The sequence below is a fragment of the Strongylocentrotus purpuratus genome, unplaced genomic scaffold, assembly GCF_000002235.5.
Source record: "Strongylocentrotus purpuratus isolate Spur 01 unplaced genomic scaffold, Spur_5.0 spur5_scaffold_12, whole genome shotgun sequence".
NCBI lineage: Eukaryota > Metazoa > Echinodermata > Echinoidea > Camarodonta > Strongylocentrotidae > Strongylocentrotus > Strongylocentrotus purpuratus.
Genome location: NW_022145597.1, coordinates 13,093,559 through 13,117,542, shown reverse-complemented (window position 1 = coordinate 13,117,542; position 23,984 = coordinate 13,093,559). Strand labels below are relative to the sequence as shown.

Sequence of the window (23,984 nt, the reverse complement as noted above, 5' to 3'; positions counted from 1 at the left end):
TGATGCTCCACGGAATGTATTCTCCAAGATGCTGTTCCATCTGGTCTGCTGGTTATGTCACTGGCGTGCAATTGTAGGGTCAGAGGTTCAAATCCAAGCCACCTGATCTTTCCCCCTGTCATTGGGCATTTCATCCACAGTTGCCTCTCTCTACACAGGAATAGCAGTAAAGCCTACATGTATATATGTAGGTGGTGCTTTGTAGCTAGGTACATGTTTCTTTATGATCAATCAAATGCTGTATTTCAACTTCTAAAGATGACAGGTCTCTCGATCTGCTAAACGGTGCCACTTCATAAAGTCAAGTGTCCAATATTCAGAGTCACCATCATCCACAATAACAAAATTGTTGTCCAATTCTTGCAGTTTTTTTGGAAATCTCTCCACATATCCGCAACATCTAAATCAGAAAATAGCTACAGTTTTGTCTTCCATACGCTTTGAGCATGGAAGCGGGAATGTTGTATGACATGGGAAGTTTTTAGTTATGTATGCTTGACTGCTGGAGGGCACTTAACCCTTGACTCCTGGAAACCGGGTGTGTCCCTGTGTCAAGCCTATGGGAACTTGAGCATTCAGTGGTCTGAGGGTTAAGAGTGTCTGACTGTGTGACCAGCACGCAACGAAGATAGGTAGGTCAAGGTAGGTCAAGGGGTCACGGTGTCTCATCTCTTCCCGTTCACTCTTCTGTGTTTACCGTTCATCCGGACTCTCTGTTGGAAAGGATGGACATAGAAAGAAAGACAGAAAACGATTAGTTTAAAGCCCGTCTGCACTAGTTTGGCCAGGAGGGATTAGACCACCCTGCTGGTACGTCACTGACAGGTGGTTAATTCATCAACTCAGCTCTCAATTAACATAAGAAAAAGAGGCTCATGGGGGACCAATGGTCACCGATTACCGGTAGGCATTGTTTTCTATATAGAGGGAGCAAGTAGCTACAAGTAGTGCAGTGGGGCTTAAAGTTGGGTACGAAATGTACAGCATGAGACACACATGTAAAGGTGTGGTGGTAGAGTGGATACGTCACCGGACTGCGGATCGCAAGGTCCATGGTTTGAGTCCCGCCATGGAACTAATGTCCTTTGGGAAGACATTAATCTACATTTGCCACACTTGTCCCAGGCCAGGTGATGTAAATTGTTACCTGACAGGAATTAATTCCTTGAAATGCTAGAGTGTCATAATGACAACCATGCTAAAGCTAGAGTTACAATTCTGGAGCGCCAAGAGTGTCAAGTCTGACAGACGTGAGCGCTATACAAGAAGCCACTATTATCATTATTATTATGTGTACATGTATGTAGCTCTCATCGAAGTACATTTTATATACAGTAGAACAATGCACAATGAAAGTAACTGCAAATTTATCCACTCAATACAGGGGCAGACTGGCTTTCCAGTTTTCCCCATGAGCCATTCAAACTGTTGGGCTTGAGCGCTGATCCATTTCTGGAACGAAGGCCAGTTGATATGTATCTTATATGCCGAAGGGGCCAGTCGAATTTCAGTCCAAATCCTCCCCTGACTCTACACATTATTCAGATGAAACTCTTTACCCCAATGGTCCATGCTAGGTTAGTTATGATTATGAGCAAATGTTAGATTATATTGTCACAATGGAAGTTAGTAATGAAGAATGCAGACAGCAAATTTGAGAAAAATAGTAATTTAGTAAAAAGAAAAAATGGTAATTTAGTAAAAGAAAATAATGGGTGAGTGTTATATTCTTTTACAAAAATTGGATAATTAATGGGTTGCAAAAAGTGCCAATCTTGATTTTTTTCTGCAATACTTTAGCGGAGGGTTATGCAATATGATATCAGAATAGAGCAATAAATGTTAGTGCCTAACAATGCAAGCTTTCTTCAATTACAATTGTTGATAGAAAAACACCTAAATAAATATCAAGAAAAGTCTGAATACTGAAATAGGCATTGAAAACAGGGCATTCAGTATCAAGTCAATGTTTGCCATGAAATTCATGTACAATGTACCCTTTAAATAAAGTTTAAATCCCTCATTTACAAGTTCGGTCTAACTTTGTATGAGAACAAGTCTGCATGCACTTCACTTCAAGACAAAAGAAAACCTTTCAACTCCCTAATCGGCCCTTCCTAAAAAAGGCTCGCTCTATAACCCACTAGTTACTAATCAGTCTACTAACTTAATCATAGAAAAAATGTCACTTCCGGAATTAATCACTGCAAAAAGTGTACGAGAACAAGTCTGCACTTCAATTCAAAACACATCAACCCTAACCTCCCTTTAATCTGAAGAGCTCCCTCTATAGCCCACTGGTCAAAATTAGCTGACTTACGGTACTCATAATATATAAACAAAATTTGTCTAAAGAAGTAGAAACTACAAAAACTGTCACTTCTTGAATTCTATATAATCACTGCAAAAGTCTACAAGAACAAGTCTGCACTTCAAGTCACGGCACGATCAACCCTTGAACTCTCTTACCTCTGAAGAGCTCCCTCTCTAGCCCACGCACTGATCAATGATCAGCTGACCTCCTCAGATGTAGAAGGAGTCTGTTTGGCCGCAATGGATGATGGGAAGGGACGAGATGAAGGAGGATGGCGTCGGCAAGCATGTGATGGGGGTTAATAACGCATGAGAGATGAAGAGTTGTTAGCATGGTTGGGATGGAGGTGGGTGGGGTTAAGTTTTCATTAAATGAGAGAGAGATGAAGAAAGTGATAGTGATATGGTTAGGTTAATACGAAATGGAAAAATAATAATTGCTATTTCAAAAATATTTATTCACAAAATTTATTTTCTATAGATCGAAACTCTACTGAATCGTTTGGAGCGAATGGACACAGTACACGTATGTGTACATGGATGTGTGCCGAAAGTTGGTTGTGGTAAACCATTGTATTTCTAATAGTTGACCAATGCCCTTATAGAGTTAAATTTACCATCTGAAAATTCATAATGGTAATATCCAACTGTTATCACTCCCTTAATTACTAATTACTAATTAATCTTTTGCTCAAAAGAAGAAAAAACGGGTGTGGGTGTGGGAGAACCTAAGAATGGGTGTGAACTATCAATAACTATTTATAGAAATTCCCTTCGCAGTCAAAACAAAATTAACACAAGGTGACAAAAATCGAGCAAAACACATCATGAAAATAATGTGCATGTTACATTGAAGTCTTCATGCCATCCAACACTATCATATTCTACCACCAATCACCTTTGGTATCCTCCGTCTCTTGTATTGTTGTTTCTTTGCATATCAATGATTTAGTGACATGTCTGTTAAAGGCAACCTCACCCCAAGAAATAACTTATTCTGAGAAATCTTTTGTATTATTGCCATTAATCTACAAGATTCTCTACAAAGTGTAAATATATTTTTTATCTTCTCAGCTATGATTTTCTCGAATTGAAAAGAAAGGGTTTTGTTGTTGAATTAAAAAGTATTTCGGACTAAAACTTGGCGCATGATACATGTACATGTATAATTTCGACCATGTCATGCTGAAAGGCATTTAATTTACTTCTTGCCAAGAATATCTAAATTTATGTATATTTTTTAAATTACTGTACATTCACATCAGGCAGGGAATTTTTTTCTTCATATCTTAGCATACCTACACTCTTTCTTTAGGGTGAGGTTTTCTTTAATGTACGGGTAAATGTATAAGAGTGTGAGTTGTGGCTTTGTGAAAATGAAGACAAAAAAGTGAAATGAATCCTCTAGTGAAAATTCTTTTTTTGGATATGTTTCAAAATCAATTTTTTTTTTCTCCAACCGCTAGTAGACCAATTTTTGGCATATTTAAACGGGCGCAGCCTTACCGTTTATTGAAATTGGGCTTGGATACAGATACTGCATTGATAACAAGTCAAGTACCACATACAATAAGCATGCTAAGTTAAGCATAAATTCATAATGCAACGGTATAAGAACAAAAATGAAAACAATGCAAGGAGTGATTTGAATATACAATTGTACAGTAAGCCTAGTAACAGATATATATTTTTTTGAGAGCCAGAAGGGCGATAAGTCTGTGTTAAAGTATATGAGTTAATACCTTTCTGGCTCCAACAGAGAATTTTGTTTAATCAAATGAAGGTTTAAACCAATGGACACTATGCCCAAGAAATCTTGGACTAGCGTCCATGGACAATGCATGATATACACAACTGTAACATACCCCATGGGTGATCTTCACATAGGGATTTGAGAATTTTGTTAAATTAAGTAATTTTTTTTTGTTATGGCATCAGGGATTAATAATCTGATCTGGGCCCTGTCTTAAAAAAGATTTGAATAAATTAACCGTTAGCTATTGATATCAATCGCAACTATGCAAATCAGAGACAGGAGAGTGCAAACTTGCAATCGATTAGGACTAGAGATTGGTTTGAATCAATCACAACTCTTTTTAATACAGGACCCTAGTATTCCTTCCATATGATGATATAAAGGAAGCAACTTCCATGTACATGTATATGCAGGTTATATTCAGTATTTGTATCTATTAGAGAAGTGCTGTTTTCTAACTATGCAATGCTTGCAGCAGGCGCAAAAATATAAGAGAAATCATAACAGAAAATATGGTAAAATAACAGACTAAACAGTGGACAAAAAAAAGAAAAAAGTAAGATAAATAAAAAACTCAAATAAATTTTTTTTTTAGATCTTGAGGGAAGCAAAAAACTAAAAACAAATTACATAATAAAATCATACATCATAAAAATCAATCAAAAATCAAACAGAAAATCATAACAAAAATGAAATGAAATTTGCATTAGAATCAAACAAAATGAATAAAAAAATCATACAATAATCATAAAATTCAAACACAATCATAGAGAAATCATAATGTGAACAAAATTCAAACAAAATATAAAATAAAATCATAGAGAAATCATAAAACAAAACGTAAAGCATGCAAACCTTGACTGCTTAGGGAGTGGTTTGAACGTGAGATGCGACTAGCAAGCATTTCCAGGTAGCTGGCCGGCACCCAGCCCTGGTCGGCGTTCGAGTGCTTGCGCACCAGCCACCACCCTGATTTACCGACCTTCTGCACGTCTACGATCTCCCCCTCCCGCACGGACAGCTCCCCGGGCTCGACCACGTTGTACTCGGCAAGCACCACGTACTGGTTCATGTCGACGGGCTGGAGAGAGAGAGAGAGAGAGGGATGGATACACACTGATGAGAATAGTATTCTTGCAAATGTCATTTTGAGGGTCTCCAAATTTAAGACCTTAAAGACCTCTGTAACATTGCCTCAGATTCTCATGCTGCAACCATAATTATAAACCTTTAGGTCAGTCAGGAATCCAATGACTATACCAAGCCAATCGCCTGACTGATTATCAAGATATTTATAATGGAAATCAAAATTTCATTTTTCGTTTTTCTAACGGTTTTTCAAACACTACAGTCTATTGGGGAAAATAAGTATGGTAAAACTGGTCACTCAAAGATTTTTACTTTTTTGAGGCACTTCATGATCATCTTTAAGTGGCTTCAATATTACACCATATCACAGACACTGATAACACGATGCATCTCAGATTTAACATTGTTAAATGATGCCTTTAAGAGAAGTATGTGATGGATTGGAGAAAGATAGGTAGAAAGAGAAAGAGACAGAGAGGATGTAAATGTTGAGATAGTTTTGAGAGGAAGAGGTCACAAACAAAAATAGATAAACTAGGAGAGAAAAAAGCGAGAGAGAAAAATGGAAAGATGGAGTACGGAAGGAAGAGAAATGTCTGACATGACGTTACGTAAAAGTGAAAAGAATTGATGCCATCAAGTAAAAGATATTGTGATTGGTGTTTTGTTGTTGTTGTTGCCTAACATACATTTAATTAGCTAATTAATTCTCTAGTCTCTAGGAGAAAAAGTGACAGTGCAGTAAAACAAAGTATGAATGAGAGAAAAAACAGAGAGAGATGAAAAAAGGAGATGGTGAGAGAGAGAGAGAGAGAGAGATAGAGAGAAAGAGAGAGAGAGAGGAAAAGAGACAGAGAGACCGAGAGAGACATAGAGAGAGACAGAGATAGACAGAAGAAAACAGTCCTCCTCTACTAGTACTCACTTCAGACAGGCAATCCCGATCTAAAATCTCATCTTCCGAATCGGTGAACTCTGCGCTGCCCCAGTCGTCGTATTCCTCATCGTTCTCTAACGAGGGTTCACTTGTAAGCGAGGGATTTGCGCTACCCGCTGACGACGAGTCGCTGGTCGGTGAAGGGAGCGAGAGACCGTTGTTGTTACCAGCATTGGTGTTGGCGTGCAATGCTTCTACGTGATTCTCAATGATTGGCTTCTGTGTAGCTGAGATTTTTCTCCCTGAATTAATAAATAGAAATAAAAATAATAATAATACAGATATTTATAAAGCGCCGGTAGCCGCCAGGCTGTCAAGCTCATGGCGCTTTACACATATTACCCTGGTTATAAGCCAAGCTGCCAAAGTAACTAGCGCTCAAGCATATCAGGTACCCATTTACACATGGGTGAAGAGTGGCAAATGTAGATTTTAACGTCTTGACCTATGAATTTTGACATCTAATTTACCCATTCACTACTTAATTCTCATATTGCCTATAGGTTTAGTACAGGAACCACCCAGTCGCAGTAATATCTATCTAGAGGAAGACCATGCACCTCTCTATACCAATCCCATGTTCCAAAATAACAATATTTCTCATAAAAACTAGTGTATTATTAGGAAATAGTACATAAGGATTTGTCCATAGAGGCCACTTTTCATACCTCCCTTGAGCTCTTTAAGAAAAAAAAATTAAATATACATATGGGACAAACAATAACATCCTAGGCTATGTTTTTACAGCAGCATTATTATTTGTCTGTTCTATGGATACCTTTAAATTTGTTTACCCGTGTGAAGGGTACACATATTTTAATTATCCTTCTTCAAATTTTGCAACCATTTGACATTAGCAAGTCTGTCGCATCCCCAAAATGTCCTTGATGATATCAAACAAATAAACCGCACTGCAACTGACCATAGTACATTCCTATATGGAATCACCTTACATATTCACTTGAAGTCAGGAATGGGGTGCTACAAAAAAAGAAAACAGCTAAATGTGAAAGGTCCCCCATACACATATGATGTGGTTCTGTTCATACCTGTCTGATTGACAACTGATTCTGTTTAATTTTATAGTACATTCCTATAGAGAATCACCTAACATTTTCACTTGAAGTCAGGAATGGGGTACTACAAAAAAAGGAAACAGCCGAGTGTGAAAGGTCCCCATACATATATCATGTGGTTCTGTTCATACCTGTCTGCTCCTTGTTGGTTAGAAGGGCTTGTCTGATTGCCTTAGTCCATGCTATCTTGTCAGATTCTGTTGGTGCCTAGATTTGGAGGGTGACAAGATAACAGTATTACATACATACTTAGTTTTTTTAGGGATGAAAAGAGTAAAATGAAATAATTGGAATAATAGAGTGTCCTTCTAGTTAAATTATTATCATAATCCTTATCATCAACATCATCTTCCTTATCATAATCATCATCCTTATCATCTTTATCACCCTCCTCCTCCTCCTTATCACCATCATCATCATCATCATCATTGCCACCAACATCATCTCCATCTTATGTCCATAACAAGTACCATGTTATGTTAACGCCATTCCTCTTTTCAGAGTCATTTATCAATAACTCCCTCCTTCTTATCATCATAATTCCAAACATTATAGGGACTGCAACCATCGTCATCATCATCACCATTACCATTAATATAACCATCACCCCCCTCCTCCTCCTCCTCACTAGTATCATCATTAACATCAACACAATTTTCCCTCCTTATCATCCCCAACATCTTATTCCTCCTCCTCCTCCCCTATATCATTCCAAACATTATAGCCACCACTACCACCATCATCATCATAACCACCACCACTACCACCACCACCACCATCACCATCATCATCATCATCATCACCAACACCACCATCACGATCACCACCACCACCACCACCACCACCACCATCACCACCACCACCACCACCACCACCACCACCACCACCATCAACATCATCATCATCACCACCACCACCATCACCACCACCACCACCACCACCACCACCACCACCACCACCACCACCACCACCACCACCACCACCACCACCACCACCACCACCACCATCATCATAATCATCACCATCTTTTCTTCCTCCATCCTCATCTCATTATCCTGCTCACCTGTAAGATGAAGACCTCCACTCGGCCACCGAGCCATAACTCAAACTTCTTCTTGTCTCCTTTCACATGCTCTGTCAAACCTAAGGACGGTGTCTGGAAAATAACAACATGCAAAACAGGTGAAAATCAAATCAGATTCATGGTTATACTCCACAAATTTTTTCTCTCCATATATTGAATGTTTGGAAGCTTTATAGAAGAGATTTTATAAAAAGGTAATTAAATGTTAATCCCGGTGCTGAGATCTCTGCTGCATGATTTACATATAGAGTTCTCGCAGCTGAATCAAATTGAGGAGTCACGGCAAAATCCCTTCTTGAAATAATCCAGGATTAATCAGAACACGAATCAAGTCTCTTTAATACAACTCTTAGCGATTATTATATATGTAAATGAACCTAAAATAAAACCTGATGCTTTGATTCATATTTATCACATGTATTAATCAACTTGTTGTTTAAACAGTGATAAGGTCATAAGGCACATACACATTTAAAGAGCCTATAATATAGTCTGTTTGGAGCCAGAAGGACGTTAACTCATATACTGTAAAACAGAATTAACATCTTTTTGGCTCTCAAAATACGAAAGACATGGAAACATCACTACTGTTATCATACAGGATATTATGTAACCAACTCTTTCACAAAAGAATAATAATAATACAAAAAGAAGGTAATTTATTTATATACTAGAGGTGCACTTTGTTATGCTTTTGACTGAAGTCCTACTTTAATAACTACATGCACAGTTATGAAAACCTGTAACGAGCATACACTTACGGGAATACTGTTTTTGTAGCCGTAGAATGTTTTGTCGCTGATGTCTCCCCTCCGCTTGCAGAAGAGCACCGCCTTCTCGTAGAGGAAGATGTGACGTTGCATGCGCTTCTGTCGGATGTCTTTGAGATTGTGACGACTCTTGTGTTCCGTCCACATGTGGAGGGGTCCTTGCATGAGCAGCTTGCCAAGATCAGAAAGGGTTCCCTGTGAATCGAGAAGAAAATAAAAAAGTGTAGTGGTTCGTTTGTTTGTGTCTCATTAGGTCAAGATTAATGTAAAGTTCCTAAATTAACTTCTTCCATCGCCGGATGGCTGCAATGCCCGTCTCATTTACAAGGGCCAGGTCTTCATCTTCAACAATATCGTTTGCAGCAAAAAGCTGAATTGTTTAGGTCTTCATCTGTGCAACCCGTTTCACCGCACTGCAAGATGTGGTCCAAGATGTGTTGTGGTGGTGGCAGAGAGGAGAGGTTTAAAGCCTTTTGTGATTATCTAAAGGCTGGTAACACCATATGGTAGCTTAACTGAAAAGGCTGTTTATACATGTATATTCTTTCGTCAAAGAACCCACAAGCAGGCACTTTTGATGTTACCACCAGGCTCCTATTGAAAATACTCACTGACCATGGAAACCTACAGAAAAGAACAAGGTACTGCGACACCTCCTTGAGCAATGGAGCTCCAACACATTTGCACTAGCTTACATCTTTCCTCTAGGTATCATTTTGTCAAAAGTATAGGGTTAGGGTTAGATTAGCAATTGGGCTTTAGGTTAGGCTTAAGATCAGGGTTAGGGTCATAGGTATTAGGTGCTCGGTTCAGGGTTGAACTTGAGAATTTGCTTGATTTGAAATTGCCAGTGCAGCGATTATAACTGGAGCAAGTGTCTCACTATTCCAGTGACAATTGCTCCTCAGTCGATTTTTAAAACTAATCATATGCCCCAACTTCAATCATACACAAAGGCAAACAAGTGCCATTGCCTGTACCTCAGTAGCCAGCTTCAAGACTGAGGTGTGGAAAACATAGTTGCGCTAGGATTGCGCCTGTTTTTTTTAACCGCACATAGATTAGATCTTCCATGGCACTGTACATATATATCTGCACAACCTCAAAGTAGTACAAAGATACACCAACCACATGGTGGCCTGTACTTCAACAGAAGAAGAAGAAGAAGAAAAAGAAGAAGAAGAAGAAGAAAAAGAAGAAGAAGAAGAAGAAAAAGAAGAAGAAGAAGAAACGGACAAAATGCAGACTTACCTCATAACCAGTAATGGCTACTTGATGCATGGAGTCATTGACATATTTGAGTACTGTTAGCATGCAGTCAAGAGCAGCCTGAAGATCGTCCGCTCCTTTCTCCATCGGAGAGTATCTCATCATCTCCTGATCAAAACAAAAATAAGAAAGATTAACGATGGTACAGTCAAACCTGTATATAGTGACCGCCAAAGGAATACACAAAAAGTGGTCTTTGTAGATAGGTTCCTTTAATACACGTTCCCATGAGAAACCATTTTCAAGGGAAACAATAAAAGTGGTCTTTCTAGACAGGTAGTCACTAAAGCGGGTTTAACTGTATAGGGTTGCCAATTTGTAAGTTTACGTCTTCGTACCTTCAGTAGGAGTTGATACTTTAATATCCTCCGCTCTAAAATGGTTTCATTTATTCTTTCATTCATATTTGCATGACAAATAAACATTATACTCTAATGGGAACATGACGTAAAGTCACATACAAATGTTAGTGTTGCCAATTTGTTAAGTGTTGCCAATTTGTTAGTTGACGCTATCGTACCTTCAGTAGGAGTTGATACTTTGTTATCCTCTGAACGGGTTTCAGGAGGTACGCACTCAGGGGTAGTTTGTGACCTAATTGCTTTTGGCATTCCTGATGAAAGAAAACACAACAAAATACATGGTTTAATACACAAATTATTTCAATACGACTTTGCATAATGACATTAAAAAACAAAAACTGTTCAGACACTTTAAAATGATTTATAAAAATAATATTCATATTATATTTATTCTTGGGAATTTACACAAAACAAGCTATGCTTTCCAGTACGTTCCTGTTTCATTTCATAATTTTGAACTTACTTTGTGAACTACAGTACATGTATGTTCTTCATTGTGCAAACAATTGATATGAAATGAAATCAATTTGAATTAATCAATCAAGTCAATGCACTCGTGCACTTTCGTAAGGCATTAACGCTCGTTACCAAGTCCCTCAGAGAGGACTCACAGCTGTCGGTCCCCTGGTTGCGTAGTTACAAGCACATGCTTTCATCAATAGCAGTACGGTAAACAATCATCAAACATCAAAGAACTTGAAGACTTACTTGGAAAAATGTGTTGTTTGAGCCACATTCTCTCCTTAATAACTCAGACCTGGGTTTGTTTTGGCAATAAACACTGTACAGCTGATCCAGCTCATCTTTCTGTAACAAGACAACAAATTTAAGAATAAGATATTTATAATAACATTGAAGATACTTCATGCATTTGAGAATGCCCCAGCAACACTCCCCGGCTGCAGAAAACCCAATCTCGCTTGCCATGCATGACACCCATACAAAAAAACAAAAAAACAAAATGTGAAAAACTTTGTGTCTATGTCTAACTCATATTTTTGGACTAAACAATTAATGCTCCTGCAGAGAGGCGATAGATTTATTTTTGCTTTTTAGAGAATCAAAAAAAGAGAGCATTTTCTTTAAAAAGAAGAAATATGATAGAAAATAACATAAACTATATAATACTGGTAGCTTGAATCTCCATAAACAAATATGTATGAATTATTTATTAAAAAAAGGGGGAAAAAAAGGATTAAAAATATATAAATGTGTATCATACTTACCATATCTACAAAGCACTTGCCGACAAGGGTGGGTGTGTTTCTGTAATTCTCCAGTTCTACCAAGAATTTACTGTTTTTAAAGAAGAAATATAAATATCATATGACTTTAATATAAAAATCATTAACATCAGTTGATGATAATTTTACATGAATACCCTCATACATACATTTAGGTCAGCACATTATCATTATTAGACGTACATTGTAGCATCAAAAACAGCAGAACTATTATCATTATCACCATCTACATCACTACTCTCAAAATTGCAATCATCTTCATCATCATGGTTATCATCATGCATTGCCACCCTCCTCCTCCTCCTCCTCCTCCTCCTCTTCAACAAAAATCACCATTACCGTCATTACCACTACCACAATCATCATAACTGTCACCATCATTATCATCATCATCATCAACACTATCGTCACCATATCATCGCCATCACTGTCACCATCACCATCACCGTCCACACCATCAACATCACCATCATCATTCATCATCAAAATCACAATAAAACCACCTTCATCATCATCATCATCATCATCACCGCCATCACCACCTTCATCATCATCATCATCATCATCATCATCATCATCACTGCCATCACCACCATCACCATCATTATCATCATCATCATCATCATCATCATCACCACCATCATCATCATCACCATCATTATCATCATCATCATCCAACTACTCCCTCATCACCATCCCCACTAGAAACAATACCACCATCACCGACTCATTCCCCTCATCGTCTCTCACTTTTTGTGGAAGTTGTAGAGCTGCTCCCAGTTGGCAAATAGTACGTCTGTGTGGCCCTGCAGCGAGGGAGGGATCTGTCCCGCAAAGGCGGGGCTATCCATCTGCTTGATGTAGCCGTTTAAAACCGCCTCTAACTCCTTCACGTAGATCTTCTCTGTCTCTATCAACTCCTTGATCACATGCCTGTTTAATAAACAAAATAATGCAAATATTAAAGCCTGTCTGTACTTCTTTGACCAGGGGGATTAGACCACCCTGCAAGGTCACTGGCAGGTGGTTATCTCATCAAATCAGCTCTCATTCAACATAAGAAAAAGGGCATCATGGGGGATCAACAGGCAACGCTTAGGCATTGTTGGCTGTATAGATGGTGCAAGTAACTATAAGTAGTGCAGTGGGGCTTAACATAAAAAGTTCATTTTTTAATTCTAAAGTAATGATTGAAATATCATCATGAGGTGGTCACTGCAGCAACATATGATGGGAAATCTTTGGAAGATGGATTTGGGAGCAGTGAGCATGCAAAATACATAACTTTGGTCAAGGATTTCAAAGACATGGTTTTTCAGAAAGAGTAGAAAGTGAAATGATTACTGGAGTTTTTTCTCCACGGATAATTTCTACTACTAGTAACCTCAAAGTACATGCACAACACAATGATGAGAACATACAGTATCGTCTGTAAACAACCATTGTGGTTCCAAAAAGACAATTTTTGTTATAATGCATCATTGCACTATTGGCATTCTTTTCTGTTTGTCTCAACAATATTAATTGACACAGAGCTGGCAACAGATTTAAAAATAAACAATATCTGCATAAAAGGTATATCGGGTAAAAGGTATTGTATCTTCATAACATATCCTATGCTTATTCTGTCTATTCCAAAGACAATCTGTGAATGCTATCAAAAGATGCTCATGCATGATGCTGCAATGTCCAATTTATACAAAACTTTTAAAGTTTTAATACACAAAATGTAGGCCCCCAAATAATGAACCAAAAGTTTAATACCAAGCAAATATTTGGTCTAAAAGTGGGTCATATCATCTGAAAACTGCAGGATTTCTATTCGAGTCTAAATTTGTTGTGAGTGAACGGTCTCAATTCGTAGAGTGAGCAGACTCAATTTATTGTGAACAGTCTCAAGTTGTTGTGAGTGAACAGTCTCAAGTTGTTGTGAGTGAACAGTCTCAAGTTGTTGTAAGTGAACAGTCTCAATTTGTTGAGAGTAAACAGACTCAATTTGTTGTGAGTAAACAGACTCAATTTGTTGTGAGTGAACAGACTCAATTTGTTGTGAGTAAACAGACTCAATTTGTTGTGAGTGAACAGACCCAATTTGTTGTGAACAGTCTCTGTTTGTTGTGAGTGAACAAACTCAATTTGTTGTGAGTGAACAGACTCAATTTGTTGTGAGTAAACAGACTCAATTTGTTGTGAGTGAACAGACTCAATTTGTTGTGAACAGTCTCTGTTTGTTGTGAGTGAACAAACTCAATTTGTTGTGAGTGAACAGTCTCTTTTTGTTGTGAACAGTCTCAATTTGTTGTGAGTGAACAGACTTAATTTGTTGTGAACAATCTCTGTTTGTTGTGAGTGAACAAACTCAATTTGTTGTGAGTGAACAGTCTCAATTTGTTGTGAGTGAACAGTCTCAATTTGTTGCGAGTGAACAGACTCAATTTGTTGTAAACAGTTTCCGTTTGTTGTGAACACTTTCAATTTGTTGTGAAACAACTTTATCGCTGCATGCTCTAAAACCATGCTCCATGTAACGTATGCATAATGTCATATCAGTGACATACATGTGTATATGCACAAGTGAAGACTATTCATAAAAAATTAAAAAAAGATACATCCTAATATCCTGTAAGGAAAAATGGATTCGATTTTAATTTCGTAGTGCTCAAGACTTTACAAACAGAACTAGCAGGGAAACAAAACAAAAAATCAGGCCATTCGAGCCACTATCAAGCACATGCTGTTCATGCTGTTGTCTATGTGGTTCTTTGCTTTCTTAGATCCGTGTAGAGGTGTCTTGGTCGAGCGGATATGTATCTAACCCAAAGACTACTGAATTCTTTCATTCCCATAGGCTTAACACATGGACCAATTGGTTTGTGTGTGCCATGGGTTAATGAAATCAAAGACATGCAAACACACAGGACAAACAGGCAGCAGCAAGCCAACCATGCAGTGAGTCGTGCACGCAGTCGTGTACAGAGCTGAGCATATAGTCGAGCAGGCAAGCCTAGATGCAGTCAGGCACAGAGGGAGGCAGACTGACCTCAGCTTATACTGAGCAAGGGATCTAAAGGAGTTGGAGTGGTTCTTCTCCATTACGAAGTGATGGAACCCGTTGTCTTGGTGAGCGTAGGACTTGGGACACACACCCATTTTCATGAGGATTCTTCACACAGAACGGGATACAGAGGAAACAAGATGGCGGTGAGGTGCAAGGAAAGGATTAACAACTTTTAAATATTCTAAATCAGTGCAATGATTATAGGTTCTAATAATATCCATGCAATTATGTGAACATATATGTATAATGTATACATGTATCGACTTCAATCGATATACACAATTAATTATGCTTGAATTAAAAGAGTGAGAAAACATTGTAACCATTACTCTTAAACTCAATTTAAAAAAAACAATAATCATAAAAATGCATTTGATATAATCAACAGATGGCAGACAACTATTCAGTTTTATTATATTTCAATCTAGTTATCTCATTAAGATTTTTTAATATAAATCAAACTGAAAAATGTCCATAAAAATGCTCAATATCGGTAACTACTACACTAACTTTATATATTTTTTAAAATTAGTTACAGGCTTATTAATTTGACTAAGAATTTGTTCAATGTGCTTTTAGGTTATTGAGTCTTTCTGCTTTACTAACCGAGACAATATCCTTACAAATAGATTAAAAATGATTTCACAACTGTATAATTAATGGTTCAACGAAACCTATGCCCCCCCCCCCAAAAAAAAAAAATCAGTTTCATTAATAAGACAAGGGCTTTTAAACGTCACGTAATTCTACCTGCGCTTATAACTGAGAGAGTTGCAATCCACTTCATCCTGGAATTCCCCGTCGCTGCTGAAACTCATGGGCTGAGAGTCGTCGCGGATGATCTCGATCTTACGGTCCAACTGAAGATGAACAGGAGAGAAAAAGAGGGAAAGTGGAGATTAAAATCATTGTTTCTTGAAAGAATAACAGAGAGTGAATGAATTTTATAAATAAATAAGTTGGGTCTATATGACAACAAATTATGGCACTCAATCTATATGTCCTTCTATTATCTTAAAAAACTATAATGAATTTATTTTTTAAATGAATAAGTTGGATCTATATATGACAACTAATTATGGTACTTTTTAAATCTAATATATATCCATCTATAACTATATTTACAGTGAATGTATGATTGATCATTTTCCCAAGGGAAAATATAATTTTTGAAGTTTTCTAAGTACAGGCAATTGGGAGGGGACCTCGTATTAACATACGTCACAGAGTTGCCAACTTGTGTTTATATAATTATGCTCTTCTATAGATTGCCTGTGAAGAGCCAGAAGGGTGTTAACTCATCCATACATGTACATATATATATTTTAAAGAGTTAGCGCCCTTCTGGTCCTCTACAGATGATACATTCATTTTTAGAAAAATCAGGGCCCCATTTCACAAAACTTGTCATCAGTGACAAATGACATTTTTCGTTATAAGCTACTGAAATCCTTCCTTCTGATTGGTTATCAGCAGATTTGTCACTGATTTTTGTCATTTGTCATTGAAAAAGGCTTTGTGAAAAGGGTCCCTGTTCTACAATATTCTAACTTGCTATTCCACGCATGCGCATGTGCATGAATTTCCATGTTGCTTTTCCCAAAGTATGCAGCACAATTTTGTTAATTAAGTTGTTTGCAGATATTCCTATTTCACACCACATCCATTTCACTCAGCAAAATTCATCATGAAAACTATTCTAAAAAGTGAAATTAATGAACTCCTTGCCCCCACCAATTTTATAGCATGCAGGTACGGTAAAGAGAAGGAAAAATGATAAGAGTCTTTTTTTGTACAAGAATTATGACAATGGATAAGCAAAAATGATGCTAAGAAACCACTACATGTTTACGCCAAATGGTTCTACATGTTGCTGAGCATCTAGAAAATTCCCCCAAAACCAATTTACTGAAAAGACCCAAAACATACAAACCAACAAACAAAAACTCTAGGGTATACTTGTTTGAGCCTTATCTATATGGATAGTAATAATATGAATAGTGTTTACTCTTTAAACCTGCTCATGATGAAAACAAAGGTTAACTCTCATTAAGGTGCACAAGAAAGTCTATGGTCTCTCTGCCATTTCCTTGAAAGCATTGTTTTCTTTTAACAAATCAAGAGCACGGAAGCACCATAACATCACCTTCCAGATGCACCAAGCCAAAAGCGCCATAGACAAGTCTGCATTTGCCCAACGTTCTATCCCAGAATGGAACAGCCTTCCGGCAAATGTAGCGCACGCAGACAGTCCAGAGAACTTCCAGGGACTAACTAACCCTGAGGCATCTAATGTAGCAAATAATGTTTTGGTCATTGTTTTGTACAAGAAATTATTATCTAATTTCTGTGATCCTTTAAATGTTTTTCTTGACACAATTTTGCTCATCATATAAATGTGTCCACACTGAGGACTTTGATGACCACCCCTGTGTCCTAGCTGTTGTCTTTCACGTCTAGCTTTTTCTTTCTGACTCACTCAGTCAATAAACCTTGATAGTTTTTTATACAGGATAGACCTCACATCGTCTTTCAAACCCTTTTCCGCTTTTACCCCTCCTCGCCCCAACCCCCTGGATTTGGGTATGTGTATCTTTTGTCTCGCAGGACATTAAATCTGAATGTGGCTGTCTGGAGCCCTCTATTGATAACAGCCAGGGAGAGATGCATATCACAGTAGTAAACAGACTTTTAATAATAACTAGACTCACAAGAGTGTCCTTAAACTTTAAGTTTAAATTGTGGTTGTAAACTTTGCGGTTTTCTTGAAGTGAAGGTTCACACGAACGAACGCAGATGAGAAAGAAAGGAAAGAGGGACAGAGACAGACAGGGGATACAGACAGAGAGAAGGATAGATAGTAAACAAGAGAGGGGCGAATGCAGTGTAATTGCATTGTCTGCTGGGAGGCATAAGGGAATTTCATTCATCGCAACTTTTACCTCTTTTACCCCTTTCTGTCTCCCATCACAATGAACAAAGTTGCAGTCAAGTTGTCGTGGGAGTACATTTCTCGCAACAATCACCCATTATTCACAGTAAACAATGCAGTCAAGAGCAACAGGTGGTGGCCGTCGCAAGGTAGGGGGAAGGGGGAGGGGGGCAACTCGCTGCATTCAACCCTGCTCTTTATCATTCCCCTGTCACTCTTATTAATGAAAACAATGCTAAAGAAAGCCTTCACTTCTTATTCCTAAGGTTGAGGTTAACCAACCCTGGGCAGGCTGGGTTTAGTCATGCAACAGTTTGGAAACATTTCCTTGCAAGACTCCAGAGGAGCGTCTTTCCGAGATATCTAGCGGATGAGGTTTAAAGGACATTGTATCTGCTTTGATAAAGACAGAAGCGAATTACCCATACAGAAACTTAAGCTTGCAGCAAGCTTGTGGCAATCTTAATAAGTTTGCATTAAAAATTTATGCTTGCAAAACTTGCTCGCAATCTTACAACAAACTTGCTGCAAGCTTGCAGGAGCGCAATCTAAAGCTCTTGCAAGCTTGCCGCAAACTTATACAGGCAAGAGGATGTATATCTTTATGTTAAAGTATAGGGGTTAACATCCTTCTGGCTCTGAACAAATGGTTGCAAACACAAACATTCATTAACAGAGAGAAGAGATGAGAAGGACAATCGAATCTAGCGATGATTGCTACAAATCAGCTAAGCCTTGAAATGTTTGCCATTAAGACAAATGCTCCAGTGAAAATCGTTCCAACGCTAACCAATTCCTAACTTCAACCCTTGACCAAACACTGTACCTAACCCTTACCCCAAGCTTAACTTAAAAGCCAAATGCAACCTAAACATTAACCATACAGCTTTGATGAAATGAAGACCGGAGCATTATGCTGAGGCACCCATGAAATCTGGATAGAGAATACTCTAGTCTTGCATTAATTCTTTGATACTGCGATCAATTCTCAACATTTCTGGGAGTTAATATGGAGTGTTGTATCAGAAGTGAATCTATCTTTCCATAATGCATCGCTTTTAAATTTAGCACTGGTCTTTAAAACGTGGAAAACATAGTTATACAAATTAGAAGCATTATTTGAAGTAAAAGCGGTAACATCAACTACATTTTAAAGAAGAGTAGACACCATAATGTTACAACAGACATTACTTCTACCACTACCTACTTATCTATAGAAGGTACTTTGCCTGTTGGAGTTGAAAGGGAATTAATTCTGTGTGAAATGATATTCGGTTAAAGCCCTTCTGGATCCAAACAGAAGAGTTGATCTAGCAACAAAGTGATGCGATGATGACGGTGATGATAACTAATAGCATCTAAACAGTGCCATATTTTCTGTTGAAAAACCCCAAAGTTTCTGAGGAATATATCATAGAGTTTAACAGGAATGATAAACAATACAAGGAGAAAAAAATGCTTACACTGCATTGTAATATGATACAATAGTTGCCTCATACTTGAATTTGTAACTACTTAGTCCCACTAATACATAGTTATGACTCACACCCTGCTCCTTCGCTAGCTCATAATTGATTGATTGCCAATGCTCACACACGAAACAAGAGACCCTCAACAACAAAACAAAGCAACATGGTGAGTTATTCCCAGACAGAACTTGTCTTGCCATCTCCACCGTTTTTCCATCCATGGATTTGACAGCGAGGAAGCAAGATATTAAAGTGGATTTGGTGCTTGAGATGGACTCGAGAGGGTTTGCTAACGAAGCAGAGGGGTGAAAAGAAAACTTGTCAAAATCCGCTAATACCCCATGATGACTATCACAGATTTTGCCGTAATTTGATCAGTTTCGGCCGCAGGTCACGTCGGGACGTGAAAGCCGGTGGCCTTTTTCAAATTTCTTCAAAAACAAAACTAAGGAATAAAAAAGAGTTGTTTCCCATTATTAAGGATTATAATTAATAACCACATCTTAGAAGTTAATTAAATGCAGCAGCAATTGAGCCAAACTGAAATGGAATGGAGAGACATAATGATCACATTCAATCCATCATGTGGAACATCTTGATTGATTTTCTTTACTCTTCTTTTTTGGATCAAGAATAGGGTTTTCGGTTCATATTTTGTTCATTGCCAGTGACATCGTAATGGTTCGAGTCCCGCCGCGGCACTAATGTTCTTTGGCAAGACATTGATCTACATTTGCCACTCTCCACCCAGGTGTTAAATGGGTACCGGTAGGAAGGAATTCCTTAAAATGCTGTGAGCGTCGAAATAGGCAGCCTAGCATAGTTGGGTAATGTTGAGGACCTTGCAAGGTCGAAACGTGCGCTATATAAGAATCCAATATTATTATTATTATTAAACAAATAAAAAATATAAAGAAAGATTCAAGGAATTTTTTAATGTAACAATAAGAAGAATGTTCATGCTACATCATGTATGTATCCATTATTACTTCTTCTCAAACACTGTACTTTAAAATTTACTTCATTTAATTAATAGCTCAACCTTGAAACCAAAGTCTGTGTTTTTCTTTATGCACATGATGTACATTAGAATCAATATGATGGTAATTTAATAAAACAATTAACCTTTTCTTTTACGATTAATTCTTTTTCAGGTTGTTTTGATTGTTTTATGGAAAGGAATGATGATGGGAGAGAGGGCTTACCTAGAATCATCACATTACCAAACCTTTTGTGAAAACATGCCCCTTTATTCACGAAATTTCAGGGGTAATCTTTGTGAAATAAACCCCTCTCATCTACAAACGGTCTGGTCCAATGAACCCCACACTTTGTGATAGCCCTATGACAATTCTACGAAAGGTCGCGTCATCTTCCGCTTTTGTCTCATGAAAGGTCGTGTAACGCGACCACCCGACCGCACAATGAATAGAAGTTAGCCAGGTGAGAGGTATGATGATTGTAATCTATTACAAAAGTCATTAGTAAAAACAAGTGAACATTTTCTTTCAAAATTAAATCGCTAAATGAGCCCTTTTTTTAAGGAAGGGAATAAGAATAGAGGAGGGGGGGGGGGGGGGTATGCAACAAAAAGAGGAGTCAAAGAGATGTCCTAAAGAAAGGCAGTGTATAATCACCTGTGGTTATACAGGAGCTTCTAAAGCTATGTGGTCAAAATCCTACTGCCCTTTGTCCAACTATAACGATGACAACCCTAACAATCATCTGGGCGGAAGACACTAGGAAGGATCACGAGCAAAGCAGACGAGCGACTCATCCTACTTAACTTATAGAATGCCAGGACTGTTCAGTGGTCACCCTATAAAGCCTCGAGCACCACCATGCATTCAGGACAGGATTTTTGTTATGTTGATCATCAAATTGGCAACAAACATATTTTTCTCTTATCGCTACATAATAATAGTTCGTCCTTATATAGCGTATTTCAGGACCGCAGGCCCTCTCAATGCGCTTTATTTTACAGATAATACCCCGGTCATCGGATTCATGCTTACCTGCACACAAGGTATGCACATTCTCCACTCCCTGGGGAGCATTCCAGCCAGTCGCCATTTTACAAGCGCCATTGCTAATCAAACCACATTAGCGTTCGCATCCTACCAGGTACCCATTTAACACCTGGGTCTCGAGTGGCAAATGTAGATCAATGTCTTGCCAAAGGACATTAGTGCCGCGGTGGGACTTGAACCGCGGACCTTGTGATCCACAGTCCGCTGACATATCCACTCGACAAAGACACTTCTACATTGTTCTAGTAAAATGTAAGGTCTCTGAAACAATTTACAATTTTGTAAAGTCTTTGTCAAAAAGATGAGAAATTTCCAATTTTTATAGAAATACAATGTTTTTGAACCTCTCAGCGTGTTGCCAATTTAAGGATTTTAAAGGTTACTTCAATTTTTAAAATCCTGGCATCGAACGCAGTAATAATTAAATGATCTTGCAACAAATAAGATGCAGTAATTACAGACATTTCCCCCTTTCTATTCAAGCATCTGGTTTATTTATGAGGGTTTGGGATCAAAAGTTATTGAGTCGAACCACAGACTGTGGAATGGGTGTCTTGGGAGGGCTACAGTATGGGCCAGAGTCAGAGGGTTAATGTGATTGGCAGTGAAGATATACCTGGACACATGCAAGCCCTGTTCCTGACAACACTGAATCAGCTTCCTATTCTAATTATCTGCTTCTCTTGCTCTTTCACCGTTTCTCTATCTCTTTCTCTGTCTCTTCTCTGTCTCTTTCTCTGTCTCTTTTCTCTGTCTTCTTATCTCTCTCTTCTCTCTGTCTTTCTCTGTCTCTTCCCTCTTTTTATGTCTCTTTTCTCTCTCTTTCTCTATCTCTTTCTCTGTCTCTTTTTCTGTCTCTGTCTGTTTCTCCGTCTCTTCTCCCTTTCTCTATCTCTTCTTGCTCTTTCTCTGTCTCTTCTCTGTCTTTCTCCTCTTTTCTCTCTTTCTCTATCTCTGCTTGCACTTTCTCTGTCTCTAATGCTCTCTCTTTCAATCTGTTTTGTCATTCTTTGTCCCTCCTTCACTTTCTCAAGACTTGTTTCTCTTTGTTTCTACATATATCTACTTCTTGATCTCTCTCTCTTATCTCTATCTTATAGATTGTTTCTCTTCAGTCTCTATCTAAGGTCTTCTGTTAACTAAGGTGAGCAATCATGAAAGTCTACATCCAGATTTAATCTACATCATTATTTTGAAATAGCTTAGAATACCAAGATGTTTTATCACTTTCTCCTCTCCCCCTCTCTCTCTCTCTCTCTCTCTCTCTCTCTCACTGAATCACATCCCCTTTGTCTCTCTCTCTCATACTATCATTCACTCTCTACTGATGTCATTTTCTATCTCTAGCTATACCTCCACCTTGCTGTATCGGTCTATTTATAAAGTGGCTAAACCCTACAGTGACGGTGAGTCAGATAGATACAAAGAAGCTGAAATCTGGGTGACGAAAGTTGTCGAAAACTGATACCAAATTGAGCATGAAATGAAAAATAATTCAATCATTCCCGAATGTCAAACGAATGAAAGCATGGAGTGAAATTTTTGAAGCGTGTAGTTGCTCTGATGATTTTATACCAATTTTCTTTTTAAGAAAAAATTTGTTTTAAAGTTGAAATTTAAAAAAAAATAATCTGAAAACTAAGATTACAACGATCAAAAGTTGAAGAAAAAGAAGAAAGCATCCATCCCAAAATTACAAATCCCTTGTTGCCGGGTGTTAACTTCTAAACAACAACAAAATTGAGTATTTAATATTAAAACTGTTTATGAAAGAATGCACTTAGTTGGTGAACCAAGACAAAACAATGTTTGAAAATCTCACCTAATATCAATATCTTAAAGCACCTAAATCAGTATCATGAACCCCAACAGCACTATCTGGCTTTTCCTTTAGCAAATGCAAGTAAAACTATATGAACTGCCACACAACCCACCATTACAAAACGAAAGCAGCTGAAAGAAAAAATATATATACATGTAACTAACCCCAAAGTACCCAACTTTAATGTAATGTGAACACAACAAAATGAACAGCTCAATATCATTCAAATCATTTGCGTCAGAAAAAAAAGAAAATAATTATCCTGCACTTCCCAAAAAGTTTCCAACTTCAACTTTTGTGAACACTACAAAATGAAATGCTCAATATCATTCAAATCCTGCTTTGGTCAAATTTCCCTGCACTTCCCTAAACTTCAACTTTTGTGAACACTACAAAATGTAATGCTATCATTGAAATCCTGCTTTGCTAAAATTTTTAAGAGAGATCTATTTTTTGCAGGAAATTAAAAAAAAAAATCCAGCATTTCCCCGCATGCAAATAGGAAAAAGAAACGTAATAAGCCAAGTACAATTTGGAAAATCGTTTCAAAACTACAAATGTACATTTATATAATTATGTCAGTGTGAAATGTATGAAACTGTCAGTTACAACCAAGTTGTTTAATACTTTTCCCAAAAAAATTGCGCACTTTTTGCATTTCACAACAGTTTCCTACTGCAAAAAATGGTTGTCTTAGATAATTAAAAAAAATATTGTCTATTGGTTTATACCTCAACTATACTTGGCTTATTTTGGCAACAGAACCATAAGGG

The 23,984-nt window shown here is 37.8% G+C and overlaps 1 protein-coding gene across 1 annotated transcript in view; it reads right to left on the bottom strand.

The window, feature by feature from the left end:
* Positions 1-372: 372 nt before the first annotated feature.
* The window catches only part of LOC581982 (guanine nucleotide exchange factor DBS), a 128,614-nt gene continuing 105,002 nt past the window's right edge, over positions 373-23,984 (bottom strand). The window contains exons 15-27 of the mRNA XM_030981845.1: positions 15,709-15,818; positions 14,941-15,063; positions 12,651-12,833; positions 11,883-11,952; positions 11,365-11,463; positions 10,815-10,907; positions 10,277-10,402; positions 9,017-9,220; positions 8,235-8,327; positions 7,303-7,378; positions 6,084-6,337; positions 4,925-5,150; positions 373-713 (exon numbers count right to left, since the gene is read on the bottom strand). Coding sequence (XP_030837705.1) covers positions 694-713; positions 4,925-5,150; positions 6,084-6,337; positions 7,303-7,378; positions 8,235-8,327; positions 9,017-9,220; positions 10,277-10,402; positions 10,815-10,907; positions 11,365-11,463; positions 11,883-11,952; positions 12,651-12,833; positions 14,941-15,063; positions 15,709-15,818 — 1,677 coding nt within the window. The 3' untranslated portion in view covers positions 373-693. The remainder of the gene's footprint in view (positions 714-4,924; positions 5,151-6,083; positions 6,338-7,302; positions 7,379-8,234; positions 8,328-9,016; positions 9,221-10,276; positions 10,403-10,814; positions 10,908-11,364; positions 11,464-11,882; positions 11,953-12,650; positions 12,834-14,940; positions 15,064-15,708; positions 15,819-23,984) is intronic.